Source organism: Salminus brasiliensis, chromosome 10, assembly GCF_030463535.1.
Source record: "Salminus brasiliensis chromosome 10, fSalBra1.hap2, whole genome shotgun sequence".
Classification (NCBI taxonomy): Eukaryota; Metazoa; Chordata; class Actinopteri; order Characiformes; family Bryconidae; genus Salminus; species Salminus brasiliensis.
This window is the reverse complement of record NC_132887.1, coordinates 21,936,640-21,960,094: the sequence shown is the minus strand read 5'-3', so window position 1 is coordinate 21,960,094 and position 23,455 is coordinate 21,936,640. Positions and strand designations below refer to the sequence as shown.

The following is a 23,455-nucleotide window of genomic DNA, read 5'->3' as shown; positions in this document are numbered from 1 at the left end:
TCCAGCTTACCAAGACCCACTTTCAGTAAATCATCTTAGACCTAAAATCCTAGTAGGATGTCCACTTGGATGCTCGTTAGATCATTTGGGAATCAGATTTGTGTTCAGATGCTTTCGAGAAACAGCCCAGTCAGTTTTTAGTATTTAATATGATAATCTGACAACTTTTCATAATAACAACAACGTTATCTATAATCTCCGTTTTTGCGCAGTTTAATGTTAGATCATATTAACATTAGACTATATGAATATTACGCACCAATGTCTGCGTGTTTACAGAGCTACTTATGGTAGCATTTATGAACTAGAACGCATCAAGTTCAACAATGAAACTGAGCGCACTCGGCACCGACTCAGCCGAACCGATTCACAAGAGCAGAATCGAGGTTTTTGTAGCTAGCTAATGTTTTGTCCTGTAATTTGCGAACACGACTAATACACATTTAACAATAATCTTTATAATTACACCAAATATATGAACAGTAAAAAAATACCACACTATAACACATTGTCTATTGTCTGTTGTATTTACTGTGTATGCATTTTTTTTTTTTTTTGAAAATGTTGTCTACTGTCCTTTGTACTTTTTATGCACCACAGAGCAAAGTGACAAACTGTGTTTTGTTGTACTGTAAAACTATACCTTTAAAACAATAACTCACTGTTTTTTTTAGAAAGTTATCCGATCTCTATCACGAAACTGAATCATTGAATCAGGCGTTCGATTCGAAAGAGTCGGATCAGTACATTGGATCATTCCCAGCTAGTGTGAACAGTGAGGCGGGCCGTTCAAACATCAGCCAGCAAGAAATTAGCGGAATGCTAAATCCTCACTGCTGATCGAGTTTAGTCGTGATATTTAAAATATTTAGCTAAAGATAAAGATTTCAAGTAGGTTTTTGAATTACACCTCGGATTTAAAGTTAGCAGCACTTTTGCTACAGTGGTGTTGTGCTGTTGTCGGTCAGGTATTGCTATAGCTAGCTAGCTAAGTTAGCACTACGTCAACTAGCTGGTGAGCTCTTATGTTTTTTAATAACTGTAGCTAACTGGCTTTAAGGTAGTGCTAGCTAGCTAACTTTGCTTCGGTCAGATCGTGCAGTTCACTAATTCGTCCTCGGTCCTGTTTTACCTTCACATTAAAAGGCACGTAAAGTCCCCCTCGTATCTTCGTGAATATGTGGGACCCCAATCCTTACTCAGTGACGCCAGCAGCAAAGGTCCTGTCGAGATGTGTTCACTCTGGCACGATGTCCCAGGTGAGCCGAGGCAAAACACCATTTTTATGTGATCGATTACCAGATTAAGAGGTTTGACCATCATCTGTTCCCCTCACAGAAGGAGCTCGACGCAGTACCACGAGAACCAGAGGTGTTTTCCCCTCGCCTGCTTGAAGCTGAGCAGCTCAACAGGATGAAGCATGAGATTGACCAGGTTGGAAGACATTAGACCCAACATAGTGTCCAGTTTCGACACCAGGTATAACTGGGTTCTTCTAAAATGACTCATAATGACTGTGTGTTTGTGTTTTCAGGTGAGTTTGGATTTGGAGCTGCTAACACTGGAGAAAAACACTGCAGATGTGACTCATCATTACTATCTCAGTAGGTGCTACACACTGTCTCTAAGTGTATGGATTTTAACTGATCATATAGTCTGGATAGAGGTCAATTCTCCTTTCCACTCTTAATGATGTCAGCCACAAAAATCTATCTTCAAAATGGCAACTTTACAGGAGATGGAGGAAAACATCTTAACTTTCAATGGAAAGAAAGTAAAAAGATTTTAGGGAGCATTTCTGTTGGTCAGTTCATCATGAAATGTCGATACAATATAAAATTGTGGTTGGTGTGGCACAACAGATAAAACCACTAGCAGCTAGTGAGCTATTACACCATGTGGGAGCCCAGGGTTCGATTCTCAGTCTGGGTGACTATCCTGTGCTACACCAATAAGAGTCCCTGGGCAAGACTCCTAACACTACATTGGCCCGCCTCTGTAATACGCGTTACCTTGTAAGTCGCTCTGGATAAGAGCGTCTGCTAAATGCCGTAAATGTAAATGTAAAGAACAACTGCCAGATTCACATTAACAAGGTTTTTTTTCTACAATATGTAAAACATCATTAATTAAGACCTGTTTTCAAAACCAATTAAATGTGAAATGACAGAATAGTGAAATACGGCAACTGAACAGCTTGAACAGGTTTATATAAAACCTTATACACCATGTCTCCATTTTCAACCTCCTTAAAGTTGCAACATCAAAATGGACATGTGACAAAAGCCCATTTTAAATTCTGTCTCGTAGTAATAAGTTTAAGTTTCTACCTTTCACAAATCTAACAAAAGTGTAATCACTGAGACCTTCAGGAAATGTTATGTATTTTTTTACCTGCCATTTTTTGTTTTTATAGGCCAGCGGTTTGCGTCATTACAGCAGTTTACGTCACACCTTCAGGACGTCTTGAGAGAACAGACAAGTTTGCGGCAAAGGCTAATGAAACCTCTTTGTCAGCAGAACCTGCCAGTACAGGTTGATCTTCACAGGTCAGCGTTTTTGACACTGTATACTGTGTTTGATACATGGAAATAAAATTGTTCTCATGAAGAGTGTTTGTTCTTTTGTTTCTATGAAGTTTCTAGGAAAATATATGATTTGTTTTTTTTTCTTTTTTGCAACTGTCACTGATCCTCAGTCAGAGAATATGTGCTTTGATAAACACGCTGCATTTATCTGCAGGTATGTGGTCGAGCTAATGGGAATGATGGTGGAGTTCATCGAGAACTTGGAGAAGAAAATACAGATGGTCCGTTCAATTCCAGCCACTGATGAATCTTTGAGTAATCTGGTAAGTACTGCCGCTGTCTGAAGGGGGAACTGTATAGCAAAATTTTTTTTTTAATAACTTGCATATTAACACCATTTCTACGCTTTTAACAGTAGAGAGTATTTTTTATTTATCATTATGTACTTTGTCATATATGAATATTGTTTGTCAATGATCAAAAAGACTTGAAATAAGAATTTACAATCATTTTCCATTTACAGCCATACATCTAGTTTCTTTCTTAACCCCCCCCTTTTTTTTTTTGCCATTGATTGAATGTATGTATGCTGTTTTGAACCATATTAAAATTAACGTTGTTTGCAGACAAATTCTCTGTTTTCTGTTTTAATCAGAACAATGCCATGACGCAGCTCCTGGCTCAGGTCACAGAGGTGGAGAGTTTGACCAAGCAAGTGCTTCAGCGACAGGGCCAACCAAAGGAAGATATCAAAGATACGTCTAGTTGAGAGAATGGTAAACGTCTGCAACCATACGTGAAAACGGCACACATTTCAGAAACCATCACTGGTCCAATACAGGGAGGTCGTAAACAGAGCAACTGAAACCAAAACACTGATTAACTGAATAAAAGTGTTTCTGTAATCATGGCTTTATTCACAATCTGTCACACTTTTGAAGAGAGCTGTATAATTAGTGTTAGCTTGTGGGCCTCGTTTGGTGGGCTGGAAGATTCCTGTACAAATACCAGATTCAAGCTAAAAAAAGCATTTTCAATATAATCTCAGAATTTGTAAAGTTTTTGTAAATATTTCAGCTTTTTCCTTTATTCTTCTGCTTTGTTTAGTTCTTTCTAACACAAATATTTCCCACTTTTATCCGAGAAAGCATCTAACTTTAAATGCACCTTTTACCATTAATCCAACATGCTAAATACTTTGCAGAGACTTGGTAACTTGGGGACCGTCTGTTGATGTTGACAAGTGTTTTAGTGCTGCAGTATTGAAAATAAAACCATTAAAACAATAAATCTGGACTGAATATAGTAATTTACTAAAAACTTTCATGGGTTTTTACACCTTAGATATTTTTCTGTAGCAGTAGAAGACATGACTGAAGCTGCTGACCGCCTTTCTTTTCGCTGTAGCTTCTTCTGATGCTGCTGTAGTTGTGCCAGCTCCTCCAGTAGCAGCACTTTCTCAATAATGATGTTCTTTGAGCAGAGCTCCTGTACCTGCAGACCAGCAGTGTAAGAGGAACATAAATCTTAAAAACCTCCACAAGAAACCTTATACATGAGCAAATGAAGTCAAACATTTCTAGCAAACTCACCTGTTCTGTTATCCTATGAACTATTCCTTCATCTCCTTCCAGACTGTAGCCGTAGCTTTCTATCAGTTTCACAATGTGCCTTGGTGACAAGAAATGAAATACAGATAGAATTGTGTTATTTGTATTAACATTACAAGATTTTTCTCCCTAGTACATTTTAAAATTCCCGCAAAGTTCTATCCCAAATCAGCTCAGACCTGTGAACCTGGGGGTTGGGTTCTAGGATAAAACGCTCCTGCAGGAGATGCTGTAGGGCTGGACCTTTCACCCCTAAAATCCTCACAGCCTCACAGGCAGCAATGCGCACTTGGGGATCTTCCTCATGGTGAAGTGCCCACAGCAAGAGCTCCTCAAGCATGGGTGTCAGACACCCAATTTTCCCTAAAGCTGCGCAAAAGCCACAAAAAGTTAAGACTTTGAGGAATGGTTCATTGAAAAAAATCTGCCAAGGTTACAAACAATTTAGGAAAAAGCAAGCTGGTCACTTTTAACACTAGCTCAATTCCAGGGGCGTTTTTGGATCATCCAAATCTGTATGAAGTTTTTGAAAGTTTTTGAAGAATCTATTGCTACCTCTACCGAATCTCACCGTTGATTGCTGCCACCTTTACATCACAAGATGTATCGTTCTGCATTAACTCAGTGAGCTGATCCATGATCTGAAATAAAAAAGTGAGAATGTCAGTGAGAATGTTCAGATTTGGTTACTTTGTGTACTCTCGTCAGTAACATCTGGTTTTATTGAACTTGTTTGCTTCGTTTAGTTGGCCTCCATCAGTGTTGCTACTCAAATAGTGACAAGCCCAGATACCCGGATCAGTCCGTACCATCTCATCTTTCAGCATGAGGGAGGCAGCAGTCAGGCAGGCCTGTTTACGTACGACCACAAAGTCATCGTTCATACAGCGCAGGAAAGCAGGCAGCATCTTTGCAGTCATTATCTTCAGCTGCCCAAGAAGAGCCAGTGCCCCTACTCGCCAAGAAGTTGGACCCTCTTCCAGTTTGACTCTGCCAAAAGAATGACACATTTAAGCGTTTAAGGTACAGGCAGGCTTGTTCTTATCTGTCCAGAGGAGTCCAGTACATCAGCTCATCATGAACGCCGCTGCCCATGTCCAGTTTGCCCAGAGCTTGTGCTGCTGCTTGACGCACCACACCACTCCAGTCATTCCACATCAGGTGCATCAACTTGTTGACAAGGTCCTGGATAAAAGCAACAGTCATCATTAATCTAATGATGTTAAGCTGTTATCTACTAGATATAAGTCCAGTTATTAGTTGAGCATTCAGGATTAGTGTTGCACTGGTGTGAGTTGAAGAACCTTGTTTGTTGGGCACTTGAGCCGTGAGATGGTGTTGCAGGCCATCACTCTGGTTCTCCAGTTAGCGCAGTTCAACTCCTCTGCCAAACGAGAGCGCACTAGAGTCTAAGGAGATTAGTCCAACTTAGTTTATCTTAAGTTTGAATGGTAACCAACAATGTAAGCATGGAGAAAAGGAGAAGTGAATAGAGAGAAGTACAGTACATTTAGGCACCATAATGTTAGAGCATGTTTGCGTAAAAGAATATGGTCATAATCACGATTTAAAGACTACACCGTTAAAAGTTTAAGATCCTTGTGGAACTTTCGGAAGTTCTTCATTTTGTGGAGGAACCTCTCATAGTGCTTTGTGGAACCTTTAAGAAAGGTTAGCACCATAAGAACCTCCAAACGTTCCTCATGGACCTAATATTTTGAACAGTAGTGCAAAAAAAAAATGTAGTATAAAATAATGAGTGTCTACACTTGTAATGTGTAATGTTAGACATTAAGGTGTTTTGCGAAAAAAAATAATAAAAGAAAAGAAAAGAAAGAAAAGGCTTGGTCTGGACTGGTCTTGGTGACCTATGGAAGTGGATGAGGGACATATCTCTGGTATAGTTTCAAACATTTATTCTTTTGATTTGAGGCAGTATTGAAACAATCACTTGTTTATCACAGAATTTCTACAAAAGACACAAAGTAACTTACAGTTTTGGTACTAATGCTGGCTAGCAGGGTGGCCGCTTGATCTCTGTCTGATGGTGCCTTGCTGAGGAAGAGCTGGGTGAGTAGTCTTTCTACAACAGTCCGACTGGCCTCACCCTCCACAGCTAGACACTGTGCTGCAACCCAGCTGTCTGCCCCCGTTCCTGAAGAATCTGTAAGGCCACACAAATGGATCTCATTATTTATCAAGGAGAACAATTGTGTGTGTGTGTGTGTGTGTATATGTGTATATACATATATATATATATATATATATATATATATACTGTTTAATAAGTGATTAAAATAGTTATTTTATATTTTAAGCAAGATTACTTTCTGCTTTCACTTTTTCAAAAATAATGAATAAAGGTAAAGTGTTTAAAGCTAAAGTTTAGACACCCTGCATGGTAAGTACTTAGTAACACCCCCTTTTCAAGTACAACAGCTTGGTTTGGGAGCCATTCTTGCACGTGAGTGGCTTCTAGTTCTGTAAGATGTTGGGTTGTCTTGCATGCACTGCTCTTTTAAATTCTAGCCAGATATTTTTAATGATGTTTAGGTTGGGGGACTGTGAGGTAAATGTAAAAAACTTCAGCTTGCGCTTTTTGTACTTTGTACTTTATTGTATCTGTTCTTTCCTCTTCCAGGAAACTGTTTCTAGTGCCACTGGCTGCCACGCAAGCCCAAAGCATGATCCCCATCCCAGTGCTTAACAGTTAAAGAGGTGTTCTTTTCATGAAATTCTGCATATTTTTTTCACTCTAAGAATACTTTAGCTCATTGCAGCCAAAGAGTTCTAATTTTGATGGTTGTGAACAAGCCATTGGCAAGGCATAGCCCTAAGCTAATCAAGGTAAAATATCTTGGAAAAAACTAAAATGTTTTATTTTTAACTTTTGGAGTTTATCTTACAGTTCTATTTATGTAACTATAATATTCATAGTAACAGACATTTTGTATATATGGAAGAGTGGCGCGTGAAATCAGCGAGCACATCTTTTTGAACTGCTATTCTGCTATCCAGTTATCCTACTCCCTGAACTCCTGGCTACAGATAGCTGGAGCATCACCAGGGGGTCAAACATAACATTTCTTTAACTGTTCATTACAGGCGAACAAATGCAACAGTATACAACCTTTGTTTTCTTCTAATAAGCATCTGACCAGGCTCCACACTCACCTTGGTGTAGTGCATTTTGCAGTATTTCCCGTGCACTGGCATTGGGTGTACCCATGGCATACTGGCACACAGCAGCTGCCATCTGAACTCTCTTCACTGGGTCACTCAGAGTAGAGAGGAGAATGGGCTGCAGGTCTGGAGGGACTGGTGCCTCCTCCAATCCCTGACCATACTGAGCTAACCAAATATTCACAAATAGACACAAATATTTATGTGGAATAAATAAAATAAAATAAACCCATTTAGTAGTAGTAACTTAACTTTTTTTTTCCAAATTGACAAGTCAATTATTATTAAGACAGGTAAACGCTATGTCACTTTTAAGGATTGGAAAGAGTGATTGTATGCCATTATTGTACATAAGTGTTATGTGTACTATAGTGTAGTTAAGTTACATCAGACATGTTACACTTTATATTCATGTCAGTGTAAAATGAAGCTGCCCAAAACTATGCTAATTAATTTCCTGAAAGATGAAATTAAACTGTTGCTATGTTAATTGAAGCCTCAATAATTAGATTTGCATGGATCTTTAATGGTTCATACACCTACAGTTGTGGGGGCAAATTAGCTGTAGGCTTTAGGACTGAGATGATTCAGTAAATTTGACCAAAATCTGTATTCATAAAGATTCCTAAGAGACAGAGAGCTGATCTAGGATCAAAACTTCAGGAACATAGGCCCCGGTCATTGACTTCACTGACAAACTAACCTGTTGTAATTCCATCCAGCTTCTTTTGTGATCTGTTTACTGCTCGCAATGCACAAATCGCAATAGCCGCCACCCGCACATGGTAGTGAAGGTCAGTGAGAGCCTTCTTTAAACCCTCAACAGTCACACTTTTCCAGGCACTGTCTGGAGAAAGGACAATATGTCACTTTTACAAAAGAAGAGGAAGAGGAAGCTCTTTCCCTCAGAGAAGGCAAGCTTGTTCATGCGAAGGCTGAATTACTATTGTAAATGACTGAAAAAAGTGATCCTGATTTAATGGTAATATAATGCTGTACAGTGTAAAGGTAAAGGTAAAGGTGCAGAAACCTACTGAGCTTCCAGGCATTCCTCCACTCCACCACTGCGTAGCGGAGGGAAGAGAGTTCCGGCAAAGGGTTGTAGCGAACCTGTTGCTGGTGCGTTCTTGGTTCTTGTCCACTATGGTCAGGAGGCCTGAGCCCCAGCTCTAAGGCATAATCAGCATTGGTGGGCAGATCTACCCATCGCCGTGCCCCTTTCTCCACCCTACCCATCTCTGCAGAAGGTGAAAAAATATGAAATTCAATATAAATGCATTTCCAGCGTGTGAGAAAATGTCCAGAACACAAACCTTCAGTCGCACCAAGCATTCCAACCCCTGGAGAATGTGTCCACTTCTCTGGACCACATGGAAACAACTCCTGGAGGTTCTTTTGGTACTCTGAGTTATTGTCCATGGTGATGCGGTCGAAGTTCCTTCTCTTTTGTTGATGCACTTGTTTGGCTATTCCTAAAAATCACAAAAACACTGGACTTATACAGAGGGTTTTCTTCAAGGTGGATCGACAAGCTGGTCCTGGAGAGCCACACAACAGCTTAACGTTTTCCCTGATGATTATCTATCAGTGTCTTCCACTGTTGCTCATGGATGTCCATCAGTGGAATCAGTGAGAAGCTAAGATCTAAAATACATATTGCTGTAGTCCCATGCTTCAGAAAGCCAGAGCTACATTTCGTTTACCTGAGTAGAGTTCTTGTTCAAAGTCATTATGGGTGTGATAAACATATTTTCCAGCACGGGGGTTCAGGCAGTCCTGCAGACGAGGGGGTTTCGGGGGCTCCATCTGTTTAACAGTCACAGCCGTTGCTGTCTGGTTGAACCCAATTTTCTCATCTCTGCAGACCGAGTGATACACACAGGCATTCACAGTGTACACCTAATACTGGGCTGACTCTATATCTAATAATCAATTTTAGCAAGTCACAATCCAATTAACAATACAATAAACCATTATTGTAGTTGCGTTTAGAGAGGATATGTAAACTGATCAGCCATAACATTAAAACCACTGACAGATAAAGTGGAAAAACACTGATTAGCTTACATGGCACCTGTTAAAGGGTGGGGTAGGGCATACATATTAGGCATATTAGTAAACAATCACTTATTGAAAGTCATGTGTTGGAAGCAGGACATTGGAAGTGTAAGGATCTGAGCATCTCTGACAAGGGTCAAATTGTGAAGGCATAAAGGAATAAACAACTGAATAAAGCTGTATTTCACTCACCTGTAATGAAGTGGTAACTGTGTCTCAGACTTGCTTCTGTGCAGGGATTGGGGCTCAGTGCTGGGTTTGGGTGCATCATAGAACCCACTGAAGTCCTCCTCACACATGGGCTCGTCAGTTACCAGGTCTGTGGCACTTGCTGAACCATACTGATCCTTTAGCAGTGACTGCAGGCCTGCCTTGCAGTGGCACTCTCTGGGGATCTGCTGACTGACAATCCACTGGGCAGTGGTTTTGGAGAGTTTCTTCAGCACATCCTCATCCCACTTGTTGTTCCTGCCCAGCTCTTCCTGATCCTCTTTGAGGTAACTGCACACAGTTGAGGCCCTTTTGAACCCTGTCCTTTTAAAAGAGTCCAGTATTCCAACTTTGTGACCAGGAATCATAAATGAGTCCCTGCTTGTCAGTGAGTTACAGTGTATGGTCTCTAATGGTGGAAGGACCGCCAAGTCTCTCTTTTTCTCCTTGGCTTTGGGATCAGTGTGCCATGGTAATGCTTTTGTTCCTGCTTTCTTTCTGATTTTTAATCTGGTACCTGGTGCCAAAGACCCGGAAACTTGGAAAAGCCAACTGAAGTCAGCCTTGCTGTATGAAATGCCATCTGCCCCCATCTCCCACATGACATCTTGAGAAAAGGACAGGCCCTCAGAGGCATTTTGGAGAAACTGTGTGTAAATCTGTTTCCTTCTGCGAGAGTGGTACTGTTCCATACTGCCTTTTGATCGCTGCTGTAAATCCATCAGTCTTGGTCAACTGAGCTGTAAAGATCAAATTACAAATGAACAGTTATTAGCCATTATTAGGACTCTTCATAACTAGGATATGTAAATGTTTTTGTAACAATAAAGATAATGAACATTATTCCATCACCCACAACTTTTCCCACTCTGCAAAAAAAAAAAAAAAAGAAATTTCTGTTGTATTATTTCTATGCTTTAAAAGATTACTGAAGATTTCCAGCAGACTTATTACATGATATAACGTCTATAATGACTCTTGGTACTTGCTGCAGAGTGTTCTGGTAGTCATCTTCATCTTCTCTCATCATCAATATCATAGTTACCGTTATCAGGAGTGTCAGAGGTGGTGGTGTCATTAACATCTGTATCGTCAGTGTTACAGATGTCTGATGGTCAGAACCTGTTTCACAAACATTACTGGTCAGCAAACCATACAGAAGAATGTCCTCTCCACACTGTATATTGCTTAACTGTAACCACCATGACCTTGACTGACATCACTGACAGCAATCACTACAATAGTACACAAAAATAACTATATAGCTATTTTGAAATGCATCTCAGAACATTGTATTTAACATCATCAAATACTCTATATATAATCGCTGTCCACTGACATGAAAAAAACATGGATCTCCAAAATGGTGATGTTCCAGAAGAAGGCAGAAACGTTCTTAACTCTGAATGGAAGTCAGTGTACATTATTTCTATTGGTCCATACTTGTACTGATTTCTGGACTTCAGCCTACATCAATGGGTTAGCTAGCTAGATAACTGGCCACGGTCCTTGGATACAGCACACACCTGTAACATCGACCTTATTATTATTGAAGAGTGCAAGAAAAGAAATCTACCGTTTCCTTTAGTCTACAAGACAATGTTTACTAAAGAGATACTCACTCACCTTCTGCCTCAGTGCACACACACAACCACAGGCTGGCCTCTAGCTAGTGCTGCCTCTCAGACACGGGCTCTCTGAACCTCACTCGGCCGGTAGCAGCCAGAAGCGACGGCTCCTGCTGAAGAACTCGACACGGAAACAGCGAGCATTTCCCTTTCCCACGGTCTCGTCTCGTTTCCCATCGAACACGCTAAAGGTGGAAAGTCTCTCCGCCAAGTGAGTGAACGATTTGAGCGAGTTCAGTGTGCTGAAATCAGGCCCTGCCAAACAGTCCGGCCGCGCGTTACCATGACGACGAAACACCTCGGCGGGACAGTGGAGTTTCACCAACAGCCCGAAAGCGGACTCACCTCCACCTCAGGAGAAAGAGGGGTCACACACGCACACAGGACACAGCACATATCTCCACCTCCACAGAGTTTATTTCTAGGCATTCATCGTAACAGTCACAGCCATTTTAACAGCACTAGCCTTGTTTCAGCAGCATGTTGACATTTTTTTTTTTTTTTGCTGTAAAGTACATATTTTCCACATAGCTGATGGTAGTAGTTTAGTTAAATGTAGAAATACAAATGTATGATATTGCACAGCAAAAAAAATAAAAAATAAAAAAAAATAATAAAAATGTGTTTTGGGGACACCTCGAGTAAATGCCTAGCTAAAGATAATGTGTCCTTCTCTTTGCCGGTACAAAAACTGGGGGTAATAGCTAGGCTGCTAACGTTTCCTTTTCTTCACACGAGGCTTCATTCATCAGCTGTCCCAACATTGTGATGATCGCCTCCTTATGAACTGTTCAAATGCTCCATGGCCGTCTAAATCATTTCAGCATAGCATCTTAGCACAGGCCAGCATAGGGCAAGTTTGACTAGCTGGTTTAGCTGGTCTACCAGCATGACCGACCTGACCCAATTAGTCAACCAGTCTATTCAAGCTTGTTGAAAAGTATGACCAGCTTGACCATGCTGGTAAACCATAGCTAGGCCAGCTAGTCTAACTGAAAATTCGTGTGGACGTCAAGCTCTTCAGCCGAGTTGACCAATAAAGACCAGATTAGACCATCTGAAACCAGCTACCAGCAAAACTAGTCTTGAGCTTTCATATCATATTTCTTATGATTAACAGAAACAGCATTGCCTGCAATTACTGGTGTTCAGGTCCCACAATCAATGTAAACCTTATCCATGTTTGTAACTTTCTGAAAGTACTTAAACAACCCTAATTTTATCTCAAACTATTAAACTAAACTAAAAGATTAAATACTTGTTACTAGAGGGGAAGTCAAGGGCTGATTCTGAGGTCAAAATCTATTCGATATTCGATATCTATTCAAAATTAGCCCCAAAAATCACTTTCTAAAGTAACTGTGAATGCATGAATATGTGCCTAGCATTTGCCCCGCCCCCTACCTTCCCATTTTACTTTGATAGGCTGCACCCAAGTGCCTAGATTTGATCATTGATGGTGGTTTCCACAAAACACAGTAAATGAGAGATGTTCAGAAAGTATGGCTAACTACTCCCAAGCATGACTTGGTAGGGTGACACATTGACAAGCGATACGTTGTTGCAAGGCTTGAACTTTCTTTTAAAATGCACAGTTGTTTGCGCAACCTGTGCAAGCGCAGACCTTTGAACAAACACAAGTCTTCAACACTTACGAACTAGGCCGTGCAACTTTGGCTTAAGCACATTCTTCATTCTTGCTTGACTACACAAAAAATATGATTGAGCAGAACCCCCACCCCCACCCCCTCCTCACATACAAATGACTAATTACATTCCAAAATATTATATCACCCTGCCTTTACATGTATTTCTTCGGGCCTACACGCATCTCTTTGTTATGCTAATGAAGCTGAAATGTATTTCAATGAAAGAACAGTGCAGACGTTCCACTTATCGATTTGAATGGACGTACAGGAACCCTAACCCTAGTCCATGACTACTATACATTCAGTTCAGTGACATCAAGCAGTGCTATAAGACAAAAAATTAATTAAATTGAAGTGAAAGTGCTTCCTGAGTTACAAATGTAAATTATATTTCTCCAGTCAAAACATAACAACAAAAATACATCCATTTCTGTACTATTGCACTATTTTTATGCAAAAAGCAAATGGCAGCCAGTATACCGCTTCCTACCTCCATTATTTAAAGCTGCAAAAGTCTGCACACCCCTGTTTTGTTGACTTTCTATGTGAAAACAAGTACATCCTTTGCAGAGAACAAGCTCAAATATAACTTTCCTGTTCATATGCTCATATTTGCAGAATTGAAGTTATTGGGAAAATATAAACATAACATATAAAAGGTGACCTTTTGTACATGCCACGTTAAATTCAGCAAATAATTTGAGGTTTTGCATTAAAATGTGCTGAAGTGTGTTCTCTACAGAGAACGTGCAGCATCTTTTCACTTAGAAACTCAATAATACATGTCATTTGATCAAGGGTGCTCATACATTTGCATACACCTCCATATTGAAGACGTACCTCTATATTTGTCCGTTCTTTTTTTCTTTCATGTTTGTATAGCGTTCACATGCTTTGTCATTTGAATCTCAGCCTTAATGTTCCCATCCCTGTAGACTCCAAGCATTTACCTATTTTATGTATAAATGTAGATTTTGGTATGCATGCATTAGTCAAAGTTATTGAAGCTTTTAGTTTCTTTATCAGTAAAATCAAGCCCTTGGGTTTAAACCACATTCAAGACACATAGGGGCAACTTAAAATGTTGCTTAAGTGCACAGGAGAGAACTTGGGGGGACACAAAAGTTCATTAGCCAACAACGGAGGCTTTTATTTGCCCCGTTTCCACTTTTCCCCCTACATTGGATAACACCCTTGAAAGTGCTCTGCCTTATTTCACCCTTCATTGATTTCAAAATCCTCTTATAAACTTGGCCCAGTTCCCTTCTTGTTCAAACAACTGTGAAAGTTTGAATGCTTTCTTTCAGACCAATGTATTCCTTTTTTTAACATCAAAGTGAAGTCTCCAGACAGCAGGATCCCCTCCGGACATAGTACCTCCTCACTTCCGAAGGGTCACCACAGCCCTCGCGCCTGTGCACAATGAGAACAGGGAAAAATCTGGCGTCCTGGTAGTTGGGAGGGCTGTCGTTGAGTGCCAGCTGGCTAGAGTACGATCTGCAGCACTGTTCATCCGGGCAGCAGCGCTCAGTCAACGTACTGCTACGGCTCCTCCACAGCCCCACTGTGTGCCTGGAGCCATACATTCGACACAGGGAAAACCGGGAGGTGTCTAAAGACACTCGTGAATGGAAAGTGTGGCGGGAAAAGATAGAGGAGCAGCTAGAGCTGATGGTGGCTCGTCGTCCTCCTTCAAGCTGGCAGCAGTGCTCACAGTCTTGTACTAAGGTGCCGTAGTTCTGGGTTGGGTTGTCGTCCAGCAAGAAGCAGTTGGAAGACACGTTGTCGTCCTGGCCTGGCCCAGAGTTCATCCCCAAGTTCATCAGCATGGCTTCTGAGTAGCTGGGGATAAGCTGCCGGTTCGAACGAATGTGCCATTCCAGCTCTGTGCTGTCCACCGTGTCCCCTCTAGGGATACCACAGTGGCTGTTCCTCGCAGGAGCGGTGTCCTCCGGAGACGGGCTGCTGTTGGTGTACTCCAGCCCAAAGAGCTTCTCTACCTGGTAGTGCACAAAGGCTGTGCGATACTCTATCAAAACCCGAAGGGGCCAGGACAGCATGAGGAGAGCAGCCAGCCAGAAGGCGAACTGTGAGGTGTACCAGGGTAACCTGTCAGGATCCACATAGGCAATGAGGTGTTCTTTGAAGTCCACATTCTTTAGTTGCATACCTTCCCGTGCTTCCATGTAGTCGTCCAGGCCCTCGATCTCTGAGAAGAACCTGGCCCGTTGGTTAAGGTACGCATTCTCAGGTCCTGCTCCCGCAAAGCTGAAACACTTGCTGAAGCGTAACCTCGTAGCTGTGTGACCCTCCAAGCCACGCAAGTCCCGTGAGACATCCTTCATTCCACAGCGACTGTAGTCAAACTCGCCTTCCGCCACGTGTGTGTTGACACGCTCATGGTAGACCTGAGTGGTGGTGTAGGCATCTCCGTTACGGTAGCGAGTGACCTGCCGGGTCCTGCGCACGAAATGGTAGCTGATGGCTTTCCACCAGACACACGGTCGAGCCTGGCGCATGCGCAGCACCCTTTCGTAGACGCTGTCCACGTTGGCCTTGTACTGGAGCTCGCTGCGGGCACGGCAGTGCCAGCACTCCATCAGGTAGACCGCGTAGAGCATTAGCAGGAAGGCCAGGGGGATGTAGACGTACCCGTCGGCGCAGGGGCTGTCATGATAGATCATGGAACGCCCTCCTCCGTCTCGAAGAGAGTTGATGGAGGTCAGGGAAGAGGTGCTGGAGGAGTCAAAACTTAGCTTGGTGACACGAGTGAGCTGGCACCAGGCCACAGCACCCAGGCAGCTGTACATTAGCAAAGACAAGAGGAGACAGCGCCAGTGCATCTCGCGGCACATGGAGGCACTCAAGGACTGCTTCACTGGTGTTTGCTGTAGAGACACACAGAAAGAGAGAGATAGAGAGAGGATGCAGAAGATCCTTAAGACACTTACCCGGACTCAAGTGTTGTGAATTGAAAACAGCTGCAAGACAAGGATAGAATTGATTGCTTAGAAATCTTACAGCACAAGGCGGTAATAGATTACCCCAGAGACCCTTCAGGGATTTGAGCCCATTGATCTTAAAGGGGACTGTGCGACTGGATGTATGCCTTCTGTATTAAAATAAGACATCCCTTTATATCCTTAACCACTTAATGATGAAACCAGCTGAGGCATGAACATGCAGTTTGACCCAAACACAGTGAAAATAAAGTGCACCCCGAGCACTGGCTGTAAAACCTCCACTCGCCTGGAGGGAAAAGGATTGGTGAGTAAGGGAAACCTGACAGGATTTGTGTAGTGATTTTATCTCTCATTCCAGGCTTAATTACTTACATTCTTGCACAAACTCAGAATGAAATGCCTCCTTACGTCTAATTAATTGGTCAATGTCCAGTCAGAAGGATGAAGGTGCTGGAGGCTGCGTTTAATGTTCAGATCAGAACTAAAGAGCTCTTAGAAGAAAAACAAAGTAAGGTGAGTTTGTTCTTGGATGTATAATAACTATGCAAATTGTGTGACAAGAAGGAACCATTTAGTACCCTCACTGATCGCAGGGATTGGCATTGGTAGATGATCTTTTATTCTCTACAATTTCCTCACTGCCAGTTCCCCCCAACCCCCACCACCACCACCAGCTAGGACTTTCCCATCACACAACCACCACCTGCTTCCTCCAAAATGCATGAAGCCATCCAACCACATCTTTTCAAACTTATGTTAATCTCTAGACTGCTCAATGTGCTCGGAGGAGAATGCTAACTGCCAATTCAGTTGAGTCAATTTATCAACACCCGCGCTGGCTAGCATTGTGGGTAAGTGACAGGGACAGAGACCCAGACAGAGTGAGGTCATCTTGGACTCTCCGCCACAGATGGCTGTGACAGTACCATGGACTGAAATCTTCAGTTGATAGGGCTGACACTTAGACAGTTGTGCCACTTGAAAGATAACTACTTACAAAATGTGGAAGGGCAGAACCTTTAGTTAGCTTATATATTTACCCATAACGCTAATCCAGGTTGATCCCAGGTAGGCCCAGTTTCTACTTTTTATAAATGTGTAAATGTTAAAATTTTCAGATATCAATATCAGACTACACTTTCCATTTTGGTGCATGCCTAATTGATCCCAATATATTATCTATTTGCCAGGTTCAGCAGTAGAGAACAGGGTTCATTGTGAGCTTAGCCAGTAGAAAACAGCGCTTTTGATATTAATAAGGGTCAACAGGCTTTTAAGGGAGCAGGAAAGGCGGTGTGGCATCAATAATGGAGATGCCACATGAAACAGAATGCTTTAACGTCTCTAAAAGTCAGCAAGGCACATGTCGGCTGTGGAATATATGCCCTGTGTAAGCTGGCCATGCACGTCTAATATTTCAAGGTGGAAGCTTTTATTCTGCCTCTTTCTGTCTCAGTTAGATATGACTAATAAATCAGTATCACGACTTTGGCATTGCTTAGCTCAACGTACAACTACCAGTTCTTTATCTACTACATTGCTGCTCACCTGTTTACTTCTATCTGCAAATATGTTTTCTTGAAAGAGGTGAAAAGAAACTTCTAAACATAATATAGATTGAGTAATGTTGTCTGTTAAATAAGTAATTATTCGCGTAAATGAGCTTGTACATTATTGCAATTCTGTGGCAGCAATTCAAGTCTTATTAGCTGATGTTCTTTTAGTGATTCTAATGAGCCTTGACATTTTACACTGGCTAAACTCTGGTGTTAAATTACAGCTGGACATAAATGATCACTGTAGGTGCTCATGCAAATCTACTTATGTCTGGCTTGGGAACATTAAAATATAAGAATCTGCTTTAAGAAAGGGCCACTGTAAGTCACAGGAGGGAGCAGGAGGAGTGACATTAATGGGGGATTCAGATAAAGGGAAAATTAGCATTCTGCATTAGCATGACAATGTGCAACGGACATTCACATAGACCTGGTATTTAAACACTGTTATGAAAATAATAAAATATACAATTTACTCCCGGGTTTTTGTGAAGGTTTTTGTTTAGATGGACTTGTATTTCTGCAGTGATTACTAATTCAAATGTGGCCTGATTGTTGGACAAATATATAAGTCAAATGTAGACAAACAATCTAACTAAACTAATAACACATGGACAGTTGTACTGTTGATGTCTTTTATTGAGGACATTGAGTATACATTCACAGTGCAGGCTAGAAAAAGTAAGTGAAGCCTTGAATTAAACGACGCAGAGAGATCCCCTTTAGCAGCAATCACATCCACCAAATGTTTCCTGTAGCGTCAAGTAAGATTTGCACAGGAACTTGGGACCATTCTTCCCTGCAAATGTGTTTCAGGTCATTAATGCTTCTGGGATGCTTTGCATGCACAGCCCTCTTCAGGACATCAGCCCTCTTCAGGACATGCCACAGCATCTTTAAAGCGTTACAAAAAAGGTCTTCATTTTAACCATCCTTTAGCTGATTTATTAGAGTGTTTGTGAGAATCATTGTCTCATTGCATCACCCAATGTCTACTCAGTGTGAGGTCATAGTAAAATGCATTGATACACTTTTGAATTAATTGCCCCCCCCCAACAATCGCTAGGTGTCCAGGCCCTGAGGTAGCGAAGACGATGATGCAAAATGATGCTCCCTCCACCATTCTTCACAAAGGATGAGGTATTGGTGTTGGTGTATAGTGTTCTTTTTCCACCAAATCTAAAGTGTATTAGTACTAAAAAGTTCCACTCTTATCTTCTCTGTATATAGAGCATCTTCTAGAAAACTTGATGCAATGTTTTTTCGGACATAAATGGCTTGGTTTGTAGTGTCCTTCAATGAACACCATTCTTCTTGAGTGTTTTTCTAATACTGGACACGTGAGCAAAGGTTTTTACAGTTTGTTGAATCTTCTGTAAGTCTTTTTCTGTCACATCTGAGTTTTTCTAGCCTCTTAAGGAGGTACCTAAGAAGGAGCACCTTAATAGGTACCTATTAAGGATTTCCCTGTTGTGTTCTTGGAGTGGAGGAAGAGTAGCAACAGTCCTGAATTTTCTCCATTTATAGACAATTTGTCTACTAGAGGTACACACAGATTGAAGGCATTGTTCACACTAACCACTCTTTCTTGAGATTAACAGATTTGGCAGTAACAAGGCTTTGTATGCCTTTATTTAATGGGCAAAGCGCCTGAGAAACCCCACACCTCCAATCTCATCTACTTAACTGAAACACCTTTTATAGATTATAACTTCATTCATTAATACAGAGCTTCACTTACTTTTTCTAGCCTGCACTGTGGATGTTTACTCAATGTGCTCAATAAAAGACACATACAAGTACAGCTGTTTGTGTTTTATTAGTGAGGACCACAGTTGATTAGTAATCAATGCAGAAATCCAGGTCGTTTCGAAGTGGTCACAGTGCAACTGTGTATTCATCTATTCAGCCAGTTTGGCCTTGTTCATTCACCTTGAAGTTATAAGAAGTGTTTCGGCCTGGCATTGTACAGAGCAGAGGTCATTTACATGCGTCTTAAAGGCACAGTGACACAGCCTGACTATCGCAATGCAAAGACCAACAGTGTGGAATTGATTTATTGCTGTATGGAAATTGAGGAGCCTGCACGAGTGATCCGCTCACATATTTCAGCTGAAGTTCAAGTTGAAATAGTGCCGATTTTATCATCTGAAGATGCCCATGATGTAAAGTTGATACAGATTTATTGGTCCTAGTGCAGTATTAAAAAATTAGCAAGCAAATTATCTGAAGGGGTGCAGGAATACAACTAATCTACATCCCTGGTGGCTGTTAGCTGATTTTGAAATCTTTAACTTGGCTTGACTTGCTTATTACAGGTTCTCCGCTGACCGCCTGCTGAAGGTCTGCAGTGTGAGCTTGTATGACACAGAGTGCTGCAAAGGACTAAAATAGGTTTCAGCATCAATGACAATCAATAACTTGCTCGCTTTAAAGTTACCTATCATTGAGAACAGAGGGGTCTGGAGTCTTTCAGAGCTATAATGTTAAACATGTGGCATGAAATACTGCAGATGTTTCAGAAACAGCCTAGAGCTGACAATACTCCGTGCTGAACTGAAAGCACTTATGAAAATTGCTGTGAGGTTTACAGTAGGCTAATTAGCCCCCCGCAACAGAAAAGCCCCCACGGTGTCTTCTCCCACGACTGAAAGAGCAGTGAAAATGTGCTGGGGATGTGTCTCACCTCCTCTAACATATCGAGACTGGCCGGTGTGTCCGCGCCGCTGTTCGGGCTGCTCGGCGCCGTGTCCTCCGCAGTCGTATCACTTTCCACATCTGGAGACAGCATCCTGCCGCAGCACGGACATTTCACTCAAATCGCCCACTTGAGCTCGAAGACCCCCGGCTTTTCCCACTAAAACTCCGTCCGAGGTGCTTCTGCGTGCGGCTCTACCGGTGGGAAGGGAGCCAAGGACGAGGGGGGGAATCCCACTCTTACTATTCACAGTCCGGCAGACAGGGGGCGGCAGACTGCGGAGGATTCCCACCATAGTGAGAAAGACCCTTACCTTAATCATGAGTCTGCAGGGAGGCTTGGACTACACCACTAATCTCTCTCAGGCAGATAACAAACAATACCAAGGCTGATCTTTACAGTAAAAAAAATAAATTAATAATTTAATATAATTTATTTATAATAATAAATGTTTTATTAAAAACCCTTTATATTAGTGTTCATTAAATCTATTGCCATATAAGCTGCCTGTTTTGTGAAATTATTTGCCATTATAAAGTGTATTGTAATGTTTTTTACAACACCGGGAGGCACTTATTTACAGTAACAAAAGACCAAGCTCCAATCTCGATGAATGAGGAGAGACCAGAATAATAAATACCGTAAGTCAAATGACCATTCCAACAACAACCCATGAATAGTTTGTGGCATTTGGCTCAATAATGCACACAAAAGAATCTAGTTCTGGCTATTCCACATGCGTAGATCTCCACATTGCGGGAGCAGCTTCCCCACTAGCATGTAGACCCTCCACCGTTCGCGGCGTAACCAGCAAGCTGATTGTCTCATTTTGTTAAAGGGCTGGACCTTATCCGTAAACAGAGGCCATGCTGAGCATTACAAGAACTTCCAATCATATTTCAACCAGTGACCACTTTCCCTGTTTATAGCGTTTCTGGATTTAAGCAGCATTATGTGAGAACTGGGATTTGAGTGTTAAGGCCCCCCCCCTACAGTTGTAGAGTGTAATTCACTTTTACTCCACTGTCATTAATACCAATCACACTATGAGCTCCTGTTCACGGGCGGTTATATACGTGCATTTATTGACAAGCTGAGAGATGCAGACCCTACATCTGAAGTGAAAGAAACATGTGGACTCACCAAATTACATAGCACAGTAGTAGCGTTCTGGCTCGGAGTGGGAATGACATTTTTCCCTAATACAGTCAGGAACATCAAAATGATTTTGAAGATATTATTTTACTGTGAAATTGCTACATAATATTGCTTTAGAACATGTATTATTATGTTTATGTAAGGAGGCACACATTTTTATCAGAAATGTCAGGATCAGACATATCGATATTTCAGCATCGATCCACCCATCCAAACTGTAAGTAACTGCAGCAGATCTTTTAGGTCCAGTAAGTTGTGAGGTGGGGCCTCCAAGGATCGCATCAATTAGCCTTAGGTGCTCATGACCCTGTTGCCAGTCCACTGGTTGTTCTGTCTTGGACCACCTTTTATAGGAACTGGCCACTGCATACCAGAATAAAATCCACAATACCTGCCTGATGTTTTGGACATGCTCTAATCCAGTTGTGCTCAACCTAGTCATCACAATTTGGCTTGCTCATTTTCTTGCTTCCTACACATCACCTTCAAGAACTGCCTGTTCACTTGCTTCCTAATATATCCACTTCTTGACAGAACCGACAGATCATTCTTCATGTATTATAACAGCAGACCTGCCAACTCTTACACAGTGGTCTTAAGACTCAATCAGCTCTAATGTCATGCTCTCGCGCCACACTTGCCATTTCTCACATATTTTTTATGATCTCTTTCAAAACAACCTGTAGATGATTTTGACGATTGATAAAGTTTCCTACAGCTGCCGCTTTGATAAACAGAAGTTTCCTTGGCCTACATTTTATAATCAGTGTGGGGTGTGATAAGAGCACTGCTTAAAGAACGCTTAAAGCAGCTTTAAGGTGCATCCACTGCTGATGCAGATGTTCACCTGCAAACACACAGCTTGTATAATCTCAATAGAAGCATTGAAAACTGAGGAGGATGCTCTGGAGAAGCCACACATGAGCCTCTGACAATCATGCCCACCATTAAGCATCAACTAGAGGGGTATAACATTCCCCAGCATTATTCTGCAGAGCAGTGGAACTGCATTTTCTAGAGTGATGAAGCTCTATCACCACATCCATCAGTGCCTCACCTCACTTTTGATCTTGTGGTTGAATGCAATCAGATCCTCACAGGCATCAAGTGTCCAACTAGTATCTAGTTTGAAGCTTCCCCAGAGGAGTAGAGGTCATTAAGCAGGAAACATTTCCTATACCACTGAGGAGGTGTCTACAAACCTTTGGACATAGCGTATAAAGTGAACCAGACTAAAGTAAGAGAAGACAAGATGATTTATAGCCATGAAAAAAAAAAAAAATAAAATAAAAAAAAATATATATATAAATATATATATATAAAGACGAATGGACAAATGAAAGGAAAGGGGTCTTAAAAGGTCTTAGTGAGGTGTTGGGCCACCATCACCAGGTTCATCAAGTGTCTGGAGTTGAGACCAGAATGGTGAACACAGTTTACAAAAGCTACCAGATGTGCAACTGTGTTGAAATCTGATGACTGTGAAGGCCATAGCATCCGATTCCCATTATTCTCATATTCAGCAAATCGTTTAGTCACCTGGCATGCCTGGCATAAGATCAGCTTAGCGTGTTTACCATTTTATACTAATAAATTTATTAAGAAACAGTTACTTATCCAGTAACTTTGAAAAATATAGTACAAGCGAGTAAGCGCTCCTGTACAAAGCACTAATTGTCTGTTTTGTTTGGTTGTAAACCTTTATAAAGCTACTTGGATCTGGAGTTGACCAGTGATGACCCCCAAGGTCATTATATTGATTCTAAGCAGTCTGCAAAGAAATGATGTAATCTGCAGTGATGCTTTCTAAGAACTGAATTTACTATCATAAATTAAACTCCTTCAATTTAAAATTTTAGAAGAAATAAATAGATTTATAATTTTTTCAGTTGGCAAAAAGTATGATTTTATGAGGAACACAAATCAACAATAAATACCAGCATATTTATGGTACTCCGCTGCAAAGTAGTAGCAGGAAACAATGTTAGTAGTGTTATTAGCTATATTAGTTTTGTGTTAAATGTTATATGCTTGCAAATATTGTGTTGTATTAAAATGACTTGGGTGAATATTTATCCATAAACAATTTTTGTTTTATTCAATTTTCAAAAAGTGTTTTTTAACGGTTCATAAGCTTGCTACGCTTTTACAAGACCATTTTCAACCATTTTGTATTTTACTGCTGAAAATAAAGCACAAAAACGTGTTTAAAAA

The 23,455-nt window shown here is 41.3% G+C and overlaps 3 protein-coding genes across 6 annotated transcripts; 1 reads left to right on the top strand and 2 right to left on the bottom strand.

Moving 5' to 3' along the window:
• Positions 1 to 768: 768 nt before the first annotated feature.
• On the top strand, positions 769 to 3,798 carry haus2 (HAUS augmin like complex subunit 2). Its single transcript, XM_072689711.1, has 6 exons — positions 769 to 1,259; positions 1,339 to 1,434; positions 1,535 to 1,604; positions 2,417 to 2,549; positions 2,743 to 2,851; positions 3,184 to 3,798. Exons 1-6 carry the CDS (start codon positions 1,179 to 1,181, stop codon positions 3,295 to 3,297), a joined length of 603 nt encoding a protein of 200 aa, XP_072545812.1. The 5' UTR covers positions 769 to 1,178; the 3' UTR covers positions 3,298 to 3,798.
• heatr4 (HEAT repeat containing 4) lies at positions 3,115 to 11,482 on the bottom strand. Of its 4 annotated transcripts, none has more exons than XM_072689708.1 (16): positions 11,216 to 11,482; positions 10,635 to 10,711; positions 9,572 to 10,329; positions 9,025 to 9,179; positions 8,635 to 8,793; positions 8,356 to 8,559; positions 8,025 to 8,168; positions 7,313 to 7,489; positions 6,133 to 6,302; positions 5,443 to 5,547; positions 5,205 to 5,323; positions 4,948 to 5,128; positions 4,710 to 4,779; positions 4,318 to 4,507; positions 4,121 to 4,199; positions 3,115 to 4,022 (listed from the first exon to the last, which is right to left on the bottom strand). In XM_072689708.1, exons 3-16 carry the CDS (start codon positions 10,309 to 10,311, stop codon positions 3,852 to 3,854), a joined length of 2,664 nt encoding a protein of 887 aa, XP_072545809.1. In that variant the 5' UTR covers positions 10,312 to 10,329; positions 10,635 to 10,711; positions 11,216 to 11,482; the 3' UTR covers positions 3,115 to 3,851. The 4 variants fall into 4 exon arrangements, with proteins under 4 accessions (XP_072545809.1, XP_072545810.1, XP_072545807.1 ...); XM_072689709.1 differs by having other exon boundaries at positions 8,647 to 8,793; XM_072689706.1 differs by having other exon boundaries at positions 8,356 to 8,793.
• Positions 11,483 to 14,197: 2,715 nt separating this feature from the next.
• Positions 14,198 to 20,176, bottom strand: LOC140564816 (transmembrane protein 151B). Its single transcript, XM_072690472.1, has 2 exons — positions 20,072 to 20,176; positions 14,198 to 15,754 (listed from the first exon to the last, which is right to left on the bottom strand). Exons 1-2 carry the CDS (start codon positions 20,174 to 20,176, stop codon positions 14,198 to 14,200), a joined length of 1,662 nt encoding a protein of 553 aa, XP_072546573.1.
• Between the last annotated feature and the right edge of the window lie 3,279 nt (positions 20,177 to 23,455).